The sequence below is a fragment of the Heterodontus francisci genome, chromosome 6, assembly GCF_036365525.1.
Source record: "Heterodontus francisci isolate sHetFra1 chromosome 6, sHetFra1.hap1, whole genome shotgun sequence".
In the NCBI taxonomy this organism is placed as follows: Eukaryota; Metazoa; Chordata; class Chondrichthyes; order Heterodontiformes; family Heterodontidae; genus Heterodontus; species Heterodontus francisci.
Window position 1 is genome coordinate 117,897,101 of NC_090376.1, and position 12,204 is coordinate 117,909,304.

Below are 12,204 nucleotides of genomic sequence, written 5' to 3' on the forward strand. Positions count from 1 at the left end.
GACCAGATGTGGCAATTAGTCTGTGGAAGTGAAGATCTGGTGATTCACTGAGTATGAGAGAACTGGAGGAGTGGGCGTGGGTGAGGGAATGGTGGAGCTCGATATAAAGTTGTTGATGATCCATAAAAATTTGGAAATGTAATAGTGCAAATATCACAGTCTGAAGCTGTCAATATGCAAACTTTGGCTGCTGGTTTGGGTGAGGAATGGAGGGTTGAGTGTTTTCAGGGTTTTTTTAAAATGTGAGATCATCAGTTTACAGACAGGAGTGGAAGTGGAGGGTGTTATTAAACACACGGAACATCTATGAGCAAAGTGGTGGGGGGTGAATTCTTCAGTTAAGTGCTGTGTCACAACCTCACAGAACTCCGTCATTGACCCTGCAAAGTTCAGGGGGTGAGGGGTCAGGGCCTGCCTGAGTTAGCAGTTGGCGATTTGTGTTGCCTTCCTGCTAGAGACCCCAGAAGCTGGGGAGGAGGTGGAGTGCCTGGGGTGAGTGGGGGGTGGCGGTCCTGAGGGTGTGTGCAGCTCCCTTGAAGGTTATTGGTCTCCGTCCAAATGGCTGTCTGAGACAGAAGGCACTTTAAATACTTTGTAAAAATGTCCACTCCATTCCCCCTCAGCCAGGCCTGAACCCTCAGGTGGATTCTGTTCTGCCCCTTTAGGCTGGTTCATCACCAAGTGAGACTGGCTGACCTGTGCCAATCCTACACCAGCTCCCGACTGATGGACCCAAGATCAGGAACTGCTAGCTGAGGGAGTCCTCGCCCCCTCAATGTCAATGCCCCAAGGGAGGAAAGACTGAGGCTCTGCTTTCTGGGGACATTGGCACAAGGCCAGGGATTGGCTTATTATGGGTGAACATGTGGAGGTTCTCCACTTTAACCTAGGCCCAGGATCCACTGGAAAGACTGCAGATGAACTTTGGAAACAGGGATATATTCTGAAATGTATATAGGTTATAGATTTTGCTGTGGACAGTATAGAAATTACAGCATCTCTCAGTATATACTAGGGGCGCGGTGCAAAGAGAGGTTCCATTGCTAGTGAGCAGGGCTCACAATTAATCATCTGATTCACTAAACTGCTCTTATGAATAATATATAATTACTTTTATAGTTTGAATCCTCCAATTCTCTCTACTGGAGAAAATTATCAACCGCCCAGAACACGAGTTCAAACTTAACCACAAACCGGAACAAACAACACAACAAATTGTCTTTTGGCCTTTCAAAGCCTGTCCCTCTTTAAACTCTTGCTGATAATCAGCTTGTTCCATGATTGAACATGAATGTTCAGGAGGTTGTGCTCCGCCTCGTCATATTCTTCTTGTTTTCACCATAGTGCACCCTTCTTAGTACCGGCTGTCATTCATAGAGGTCTCGCTTTAACCTTGCATCATTCAGCAAGAGCCATCATTGTCAGCTTGTCTCACTAGTCAAGTAGAGTGAAAGAAATTGTAACGTGCAGTAACTATCACAAAAAAACATCTCTGACCCCTTTAGCTCTACAAAGTCCTCTTATTCAAACAGCTGCCCTTGTGATGAAAACTGGAACGACTTCAGGAGAATTTCACATTAATGACAATGTGATTCCCCCCATTTACTGAAAAGATTTTAAGGATTGTGCTTTGCATGCTGTTGTTCTGTAAACTAGCTCTACTCCCACTAACGCAGGAGGTGAATTTTATGGCAGATTTTGGGATTTACTTAAAGGTGACATTTATATCAGCTGGTTCCGTGTTGCTGCTGTATACTAAAGTCCCTCTTTAGGAATGAGTACAGCTCTCAATAAATATTATTTCAATCGAGTGTTATAAGTACCTTCAGGATATCAGAACTAGATAATCACTGCTGGGAAATGAGATTATAAAGAGATTGATTCTAAACATTTTTTTTGATATGACAAAATGCCATTAACAGAAATTGAACAGTGAGGTAAGTAATAGACATAAAAATGTTTTTTCTACACAACCACTACAGCTTAACACAGACTCCAGAAATAACACACAGAAAACAGAATCTGCGTCAGTGTGTATGCGGTGTGTCTGTGCTGGTTCTGCGTGTGTTTTTTGTATCTCTGTGTGTGCTTGGTATCTGGGTGTTTTTTTTATTTTAAAAAGTCAAATATTTATTGACAAGGCACATTTCTTCAGTACAAAATACGCTTCAAGCAGTTGTCGTTTACTGTAGTACTGGCAAAGTCCAATGTGCATTGTGCTTCATCGATTAAGCTATCTTTCGTCTTTCAAGTAATCCATTTATTATTGGTCCTAATCTTCACACTGTCACAGTATTATGCTCCTGTGCTATACCAGTACTCCAGCTTCTTGGGGTTGTTAACAGCAACATAGTGGTACAGGACAACAAGGAGAAAAAGGGATACCCCGAGCATGTTGGCAAAGATCACCAGTTGTACATCTGTGATCATCCTCCCGGAGAGATTTATAACTCACACTCTTCTGTGTGTGTTTTTGGTGTCTCTGTGTGTGCTTGGTACCTGGATGTTGATGTGTCTATGCTGGTTCTGTGTGTGTTTCTGGTGTCTCTGTGCGTGCTTGGTATCTGGGTGTTGGTGTCTGTGTGTGTGTTTGGTATCTGGGTGTTGGTGTCTCTGTGTGTGTTTGGTATCTGGGTGTTGGTGTGTCTGTGCTGGTTCTGCGTGTGTTTTTGGTGTCTCTGTGTGTGCTTGGTATCTGAATGTTGGTGTCTCTGTGTGTGCTTGGTATCTGGGTGTTGATGTCTCTATGTGTGTTTGGTATCTGGATGTTGGTGTGTCTGTGTGTGTTTGGTATCTGAAGGTTGGTGTCTCTGTGTGTGCTTGGTATCTGGGTGTTGATGTCTCTGTGTGTGTTTGGTATCTGGATGTTGGTGTCTCTGTGTGTGCTTGGTATCTGGGTGTTGGTGTCTCTGTGTGTGCTTGGTATCTGGGTGTTGGTGTCTCTGTGTGTGCTTGGCATCAGGGTGTTGATGTGTCTGTGCTGGTTTTGCGTGTGTTTTTGGTGTCTCTGTGTGTGTTTGGTATCTGGGTGTTGGTGTCTCTGTGTGTGCTTGGTATCTGGATGTTGGTGTCTCTGTGTGTGCTTGGTACCTGAATGTTGGTGTCTCTGTGTGTGCTTGGTATCTGGATGTTGATGTCTCTATGTGTGTTTGGTATCTGGATGTTGATGTCTCTATGTGTGCTTGGTATCTGGGTGTTGGTGTCTCTGTGTGTGCTTGGTATCTGGGTGTTGGTGTCTCTGTGTGTGCTTGGCATTAGGGTGTTGATGTGTCTGTGCTGGTTTTGCGTGTGTTTTTGGTGTCTCTGTGTGTGCTTGGTATCTGGGTGTTGGTGTCTCTGTGTGTGCTTGGTATCTGGATGTTGGTGTCTCTGTGTGTGCTTGGTATCTGGATGTTGGTGTCTCTGTGTGTGCTTGGTATCTGGGTGTTGGTGTCTCTATGTGTGCTTGGCATCAGGGTGTTGATGTGTCTGTGCTGGTTCTGTGTGTGTTTTTGGTGTCTCTGTGTGTGCTTGGTATCTGGGTGTTGGTGTCTCTGTGTGTGCTTGGTATCTGGGTGTTGGTGTCTCTGTGTGTGCTTGGTATCTGAGTGTTGGTGTCTCTGTGTTTCCTTGGTATCTGGGTGTTGATGTCTCTATGTGTGCTTGGTATCTGGATGTTGGTGTCTCTGTGTGTGTTTGGTATCTGGGTGTTGATGTCTCTGTGTGTGTTTGGTATCTGGGTGTTGATGTGTCTGTGCTGGTTCTGCGTGTGTTTTTGGTGTCTCTGTGTGTGCTTGGTATCTGGGTGTTGGTGTCTCTATGTGTGCTTGGTATCTGGGTGTTGGTGTCTCTATGTGTGCTTGGTATCTGGGTGTTGGTGTCTCTATGTGTGCTTGGTATCTGGGTGTTGGTGTCTCTATGTGTGCTTGGTATCTGGGTGTTGGTGTCACTGTGTGTGTTTGGTATCTGGGTGTTGGTGTCTCTGTGTGTGTTTGGTATCTGGGTGTTGGTGTGTCTGTGTGTGTTTGGTATCTGGGTGTTGGTGTCTCTGTGTGTGTTTGGTATCTGGGTGTTGGTGTCTCTGTATGTGCTTGGTATCTGGGTGTTGATGTGTCTGTGCTGGTTCTTTGTCTGTTTCTGGTGTGTCTGTGTGTGCTTGGTATCTGGGTGTTGATGTGTCTGTGCTGGTTCTTTGTCTGTTTCTGGTGTGTCTGTGTGTGCTTGGTATCTGGGTGTTGGTGTCCCTGTGCATATTTGGTATCTGGTTGTTGATGTGTCTGTGCTGGTTTTGCGTGTGTTTTTGGTGTCCATGTGTGTGCTTTGTATCTGGATGTTGGTGTTTCTGTGTGTGTTTGGTATCTGGGTGTTGATGTGTCTGTGCTGGTTCTGCGTGTGTTTTTGGTGTCTCTGTGTGTGCTTGGTATCTGGATGTTGGTGTCTCTGTGTGTGCTTGGTATCTGGGTGTTGGTGTCTCTGTGTGTGCTTGGTATCTGGGTGTTGATGTCTCTGTGTGTGCTTGGTATCTGGGTGTTGATGTGTCTGTGTGTGCTTGGTATCTGGGTGTGTTTTCTGTGTCTGTGTGTGTGCTTGGTATCTGGATGTTCGTGTCTCTGTGTGTGCTTGGTATCTGGGTATTGGTGTCTCTGTGTGTGCTTGGTATCTGGGTGTTGGTGTGTCTGTGCTGGTTCTGTGTGTGTTTTTGGTCTCTTTGTGTGTGCTTGGTATCTGGGTGTTGATGTGTCTGTGTGTTTTTGGTCTCTGTGTGTGTGCTTGGTATCTGGGTGTTGGTGTGTCTGTGCTGGTTCTGTGTGTGTTTTTGGTCTCTTTGTGTGTGCTTGGTATCTGGGTGTTGATGTGTCTGTGCTGGTTCTGTGTGTGTTTTTGGTCTCTCTGTGTGTGCTTGGTATCTGGGTGTTGGTGTGTCTGTGCTGGTTCTGTGTGTGTTTTTGGTCTCTCTGTGTGTGCTTGGTATCTGTGTGTTGGTGTGTCTCTGTGTGTTTTCTGAGCTTCTATATGTCGCTTATTAATCTATCATTTGAATTGCCTTATCTGGAAGTCCACAATGAATTCTTAGCAGTTGTCAGTTCATGTCTTTGGAACCATTCTCTCACTGTTTTACTCGTAGACTGCATTCCCCCTTGTAAACTTTCAACTTGCTTTGGATACCTGCATGGGTCCAAGCTTTGCCTGCCTTTTTGTGGGATATGTGGAACATTCCTTGTTCCAGTCCCACTCAGGCCCCCTCTCTCACCTCTTTTTCCAGTATATTGATGACTGTATCGGTGCTGCTTCCTGCTCTTGTCATGAACTGGAAAATTTCATCAACTTTGCTTCCAATTTTCACCCTTCTCTCACCTTCACATGGTCCATCTCCAACTCTTCCCTTCCCTTTCTTAACTTCTCTGCCTCCATTTCTGGGGCGAGGTGATCAACAAATATTCACTCTGAGCCCAGTGACTCCCACAGCTACCTCGACTACATTTCCTCACACACCACTTCCGTATAAAGCCTCAATTCCATTCTCTTAGTTTCTCCATCTCCATCCCATCTGTTCTGATGGTGCAACCTTCCATATTAATGCTTCCATATGTCTTCCTTTATCCTCAACCAAGGATTCCTCCCCACCATGATTGGCAGGGCTCTCGACCATGTCCATTCTATTTCACGCACTTCTGCTCTCACCCCTTCCCCTCTCTTCCTCAACTACGATAGGATTCCCCTTGTCCTCACCTTCCACCTCACCAGTCTCCATATTCAATGGGTCATCCTCCGCCATTGTCACCACCTCCAGCATGATGCCACCACCAAAGACATCTTCCCCTCCCCTCCCCTTTCAGCATTCCAAAGGAACCGTTCCCTCTGTGATACCCTGGTCCACTCCTCAATCACCACCAACACTGTCTCCCCTTCCTATGGCACCTAGAATCATTGAAATTTTCAGTACAGAAGGAGGCCATTCAACCCATCGTGTCTACGCCAGCCGACAAGGAGCCGTGCAGCCTAATCCCACTTTTCAGTTCTTGGTCTGTAGCCTTGTAGGTTACGGCACTTAAAGTGCATATCCAAGTACTTTTTAAATGTTAAGATGTTTTTTGCCTCTACCACCCTTTCAGTCAGTGAATTCCAGATCCCCACCACCCTCTGGGATCAACCAAGGGGAATAGTGCCTTCCTATTCACTCTATCTAGACCCCTCATAATTTTATATACTTCAATTAGGTCTCCCCTCAGCCTCCTCTGTTACAAAGAAAGCAACCCTAGTTTAACCAATCTTTCCTCATAGCTAAAATTCTCCAGTCCAGATAACATCCTCGTAAATCTCCTCTGCACCCTCTGTAGTGCAATCACATCTTTTCTATCGTGCAATGACCAGAATTACACACAGTACTCCAGCTGCGGTCTAACCAGTGTTTATACAGTTCCAGCATAACCTCCCTGCTCTTATATTCTATGCCTCGGCGAATAAAGGCAAGTATCCCGTATGCCTTCTTGACCACCTTATCTACCTGTCCAGCTACCTTCAGGGATCTGTGCACATGCACTCCAAGGTCCCTCTGTTCCTCTACACTTCTCAGTATCCGACCATTTACTGTGTATTCTCTTACCTGGTTAGCCTTCCTCAAATGCATTACCTCACACTTCTCCAGACTGAACTCCATTTGACACTATTCAGCCACCTGACTCGTTCATTGATATCTTCCTGCAGTCTACAGCTTTCTTCTTCATTATCAACTACACGGCCAATTTTTGTATCTTCGGCAAACTTCTTAACCATACCTCCTACATTGAAGTCCAAATCATTGATTATATACCACAAAAAGCAAGGGACCCAGTACTGAGCCCTGCAGAACCCACTGGTAATCCAAGAATCGAAGGCAAAGTGGCAAGTTGGATCCAAAATTGGCTCAGAGGCAGGAAACAAAGGGTAATGGTCGATGGGTGTGTTTGTGACTAGAAGGCTGTTTCTAATCATTATCACATTGCTGTTTGGGTCAGCTTGCTGTGCGGATACTGGCTGCTGCATTTCCTATATCACAACAGTGACTACACTTCAAAAAGTGCTTCATTGGCTGTAAAGCACTTTGAGATATCTGGTGGTTATGAAAGATGCTATATAAATGCAAGACTTTCCAAATGAAGATCGATCCTGTCCCTCAGAATTTTTTCCAATAATTTTCCCATCATTGAAGTTAGGCTGACTGGCCTCTAATTACTCGGTCTATCTTTTTCTCCCTTTTTAAACAATGGTACAATGTTAGCTGTCCTCCAGTCCTCTGGCATCACGCCTGTAGCCAGAGAGGATTGGAAATGATGGTCAGAGCCTCCATTATTTCCTCTCTTGCTTCCCCTAACAGCCTAGGATACATTTCATCTGGGCCTGGGGATTTATCCACTGTCAAAGGTATTAAACCCCTTAATACTTCTTCTCTCATTATGTCAATTTCATCTAATATTTCACGCTCCTCCTCCCTGAATACAATGTCTGTATTGTCCCTTTTTTTGTGAAAATAGATGCAAAGTATTCATTAAGAACGATACCAATGTCCTCTGCTTCCACACACAGGTTACCTTCATGATCCCTAATAGGCCCTACTCTTTCTTTAGTTATCGTCTTGCTCTTAATGTATTTATAAAAAATCTTCAGGTTTTCCTTGATTTTACTTGCCGCTATTTTTCATGCCTCTCCTTGCTTTCTTAATTTCCTTTTTAACTTCACCCCTTCGCTTTATATACGCCTCTAGGCTTTCTGCAGTATTGAGCACTTGGTTTCTGTCAAAAGTTTCCTTTTGTTTCTTTATCCTCTCCGTTAAGCACCTTAACATCCAGGAGGCTCTGGATTTGCTAGTCCCACCCTTTTATTTAAGGGAACATACTTACTATGAGCTCTCATGTCTTCCTTAAATGCCTCCCACTGACCTGGCACTGATTTACCTTCAAGTAGCTATTTCCAGTCCAGTCCACATCACAACTTAGTAATATTAGTTTTTCCCCAATTTAGAACTATTGTTCCTGATCTATCTTTGTCCTTTTCCACAACTACCCTAAATCTAACTGAATTCTGATCACTTCCACCAAAGCGCTCCCCAACTGATACCCCTTCCACCTGCCCAGATTCAGTCCCTACTCTTCTAGATGGCCACCCATCTCCTATCCTGAACTCTCACTGCAGTTGGGGTGACCACCTCCTGAAACGTACGATGCAGGAAACTCTCCTGCTCCCTGATGCTCCACAGGGATTCCAGTTGCCACTCAAGCTTGGAAATCCTGAGCTCGATCCGGAGACACTTCCTACGCACATGGTTTCCCAGGAGAAATGAAGTGTCCTGAAGTTCTCACAGGGCGCAGGAATTGAAGCAACAGGCCGCAGCTGCCCATCCAGGATCTAAGGAAAAAACCCTCTATCCCCTTTTTAAACAATCAATTTTAATTGCTTATTACAACACTTAATATTAGACTACCCAATTGAAACATCTTAAATTTCCCAGCTCCTAATTTGAACCAATAACCTCCCTGCTGGTCTCTTTCTCTGTATATGGTAAATTATAAAATCTACCTTAGTATAAAAACTAAAAACTAATGAATCAATCAAGTTTTATTTTATATTTGATCAACTTAGATTAGATTAAAAGCTTACTGGTATACTCACCCCAGCCTGCTTTCTGTTTCCCCGCACTCTCTGCTGATTGTGACATCACCTTTATGCTTTCAGATACCCAAGATCTGCCGCTTGGCTAGTCAGAGCAGACTCACCATAAAGGGCACATGTAACTATAGACCTCTGATGAAGAAGTATCATCACTCGATCTGACACTGAGATCCACCAGCTCAGATACTGGTACTGCATGTAATTTAGAGGATAGTATAGATTTGGGATCAGCCTGTGGTGAGTCACTGGCAAGGTGTGGGCTGTAGCCAGGCCAGGGGGAATGGATAGAGGATGTGTCAGCTCCCCGGAGTGCAGGGTTGCAAATGAGTTCTGCTGCAGAGGACTCAGATGAGGACATTGATGGGACAATGTAGAGGGTAATGCTGATGGGCATGCACACCACGATGCTTGGTGCATTGGCAGATCTGCCACAGAGCATGTTGTCACTGTCAGGAGCATGGAGGAGTCTGGCTGCAGTTTTCCACAGGGCTTTGTGCAAAGCTTGGAGCCCATTCTTCCCAGCGTGAAAGTGGTGGCCAACTCCATGAGAATACTTGGGGACTCAGCCACGATGCAGTGTCTGATGGCCAATGTCTCTGCTTCAACTGTAGCACAGACAGAAGCTACCCAATGTCTGAGTGCTGCAGTAGAAGCTCAGACTGAGGTCATGAGAGTCATGCTTGTTGTCATGAAAGCCCAGCGTGGTGCCATGCAGGCTCAAACTGCTGCCATCATGGCTGCGGACACCAGTGCTCAAAGCGGTTTGCAGGCACTCACAGCAGTCCAGCAATCTGTGCTCATATGATATGGTTCTGTTTGCGTGGTCACACACCAGCTGCATGTCGATGCATTGGTCGCCCTCGTCCCTCTCCTCATTAATATGCATGGCCCGCAGAGCAACCTGCCTGCAGTCAATGGCTTCCTGCACCATTGGGAATCCTGCTACCCAGACAACAGCATGTGGCCACTCCTCCACCTCCTCTGGTAAGAGAGAAGGCAACAAAGTCCTTTTGTCTATCATACAGGGCCTCCATCACCTCCCTGATACAGCGATGGATGGTTCAAGTCTTCAGAAGAAGGAACTTTCCTCCACACAAGATCAGATGGCAGGTTGTTCAACCTTGCCCGTCTAAGAGTGAAGACCAAAGTACAAAAAGTCCTCATCAGGGAACTCCTCTTTGCTGACGATGCTGCATTAACATCCCACACAGAAGAATGTCTGCAGAGACTCATCAACAGGATTGCGACTGCCTGTAATGAATTTGGCCTAACCATCAGCCTCAAGAAAACCAACATCATGGGACAGGACATCAGAAATGCTCCATCCATCAATATCAGCAACCATGCTCTGGAAGTGGTTCAAGAGTTCACCTACCTAGGTTCAACTATCACCAGTAACCTGTCTCTCGATGCAGAAATCAACAAGCGCATGGGAAAGGCATCTGCTGCTATGTCCAGACTGGCCAAGAGGGTATGGGAAAATGGTGCACTGACACGGAACTCAAAAGTCTGAGTGTTTCAAGCCTGTGTCCTCAGTACCTTGCTCTACGGCAGCAAGGCCTGGACAATGTATGTCAGCCAAGAGCAACGTCTCAATTCATTCCATCTTCACTGCCTCCGGAGAACCCTTGGCATCAGGTGGCAGGACCGTATCGCCAACACAGAAGTCCTCGAAGCGGCCAACATCCCCAGCATATACACCCCACTGAGCCAGTGGCGCTTGAGATGGCTTGGCCATGTGAGCCGCATGGAAGATGGCAGGATCCCCAAGGACGCATTGTACAGCGAGCTCGTCACTGGCATCAGACCCACTGGCCGTCCATGTCTCCGCTTTAAAGACGTCTGCAAATGATGTCCTGTGATATTGACCACAAGTCGTGGAAGTCAGTTACCAGTGATCGCCAGAGCTGGCGGGCAGCCATAAAGGCGGGGCTAAAGAGTGGCGAGTCGAAGAGACTTAGTAGTTGGCAGGAAAAAAGACAGAAGCGCAAGGGGAGAGCCAACTGTGTAACAGCCCCGGCAACCAATTTTATCTGCAGCGCCTGTGGAAGAGTCTGTCACTCTAGAATTGGCCTTTATAGCCACTCCAGGCGCAGCTTCACAAACCACTGACCACCTCTAGGCACTTACCCATTGTCTCTTGAGACAAGGAGGCCAAAGAAAAAGAAGGCAGGGCCTCCATCACCTCTCTGATGCAGCAATGGATGGTGAATTATGATATGTTGGTAATGTTGCCTGCTCTAGCCTGGAAGGATCCAGTGGTGTCGAAGTTGAGAGCTAAAGTGACCTAAACAACCACTGATAGTGCCGTAAGTTCACATGAAAGGTCTTTGACCTGAAACTTTACCTCTGCTTCTCTCTCTGCACAGATGCCGCCTGATCTTGTGAGTATTTCCAGCATCTTCTGTTTTTATTTCAGATTTCCAGCGTCTGCAGTATTTTGCTTTTGTAGTAAAGAGTGGGATTGTTCTCCTGAGAACAGTAAAGGTTAAGGGAGATTTAATCGAGGTGTTCAAAATCTTGAAGGGTTTTGATAGAGTAAATGAGGAGAAACTGTTTCCACTGGCAGGAGGATCAGTAACAGAGGACACAGATTGAAGGTAATTGGCAAAAAAACCAGAGGCAACACGAGGACAAATTACGCAGTGAGTTGTTCTGACCTGGAATATGTTGCAGGGAATTGAATGAATACTTGAAAAGGAAAAATTTGCAAGGCTATGGGGAAAGAGCAGGGGAGTGGGACTAATAGGTCTTTCAAAGAGCCGGCACAGAGACGTTGGGCTGAATGGCCTCCTTCTGTGATGTAAGATTTCACCAGTCTTTCTTTCCTAATTCAATGGCCATCATTTCATCCATAAGTCTCTTTGGAACCTCGCCAGTGATTTTGAAAATGCAATTGAGCCACATCCCCTGCTCTTGTTTTGCTTATCCACCTGGATATTTCCTCAAAGAATTCAATAAGATTGGTGCCACATGACTCCTTTTTTGAGAGGTTCATATTAACTCAGGTCTCCAAGAGCTCAATAATATCCCATATTCCAGTCTAGATCTTCACCACAGTTGAAGTAGCATGACCAGGCAGATCATTTTCCGGCATTTCCCTGTCTCATTTTTTAAAAGAACAATGTTAGATTTTCTAAAAGCTTTGATTTAATTTCATCTCCATATTAACACAGCCCAGAAATTCAATTATTTCTGCTGGAATGCTCCACTGTTCCATTTATTTCTGACAAATTGGAGTAAACTTCATATTTATGTCTATATTAAAACAGTCTGATTTGGGATGAATTAATTTTTTTGTGTGAGCATTGTTTTTCTCCTCTCTAAATTTAATGACAACTTCATGTCTGTAAGAGAAGCTGACACAGTGAGGCAAGGTAAGGGAAGGATCAGGTGTCTGTTCCTGTACATTGTTCAAGAGGCTTTGTCAATTACACTTCTAAGACTCCTAACATTAAAATTAAAAAATAATATTTAACTGTTTTGCTAAAATCTGGTAAGCCAAGCCTTTAAGCTGTAAATTGTTTCCATGTGCTGTAACTAGACTGGTAAAGTTTTCCTTTACTTCCCTAACTAAAG

General features: G+C 45.2%; 1 protein-coding gene across 1 annotated transcript; it reads right to left on the reverse strand.

The window, feature by feature from the left end:
- Positions 1-2,177: 2,177 nt before the first annotated feature.
- Positions 2,178-2,458, reverse strand: LOC137371016 (dolichyl-diphosphooligosaccharide--protein glycosyltransferase subunit 4-like). The gene has a single exon (XM_068032918.1). The coding sequence runs from the start codon at positions 2,428-2,430 to the stop codon at positions 2,296-2,298; it is 135 nt and encodes a 44-aa protein (XP_067889019.1). The 5' UTR covers positions 2,431-2,458; the 3' UTR covers positions 2,178-2,295.
- Positions 2,459-12,204: the final 9,746 nt, after the last annotated feature.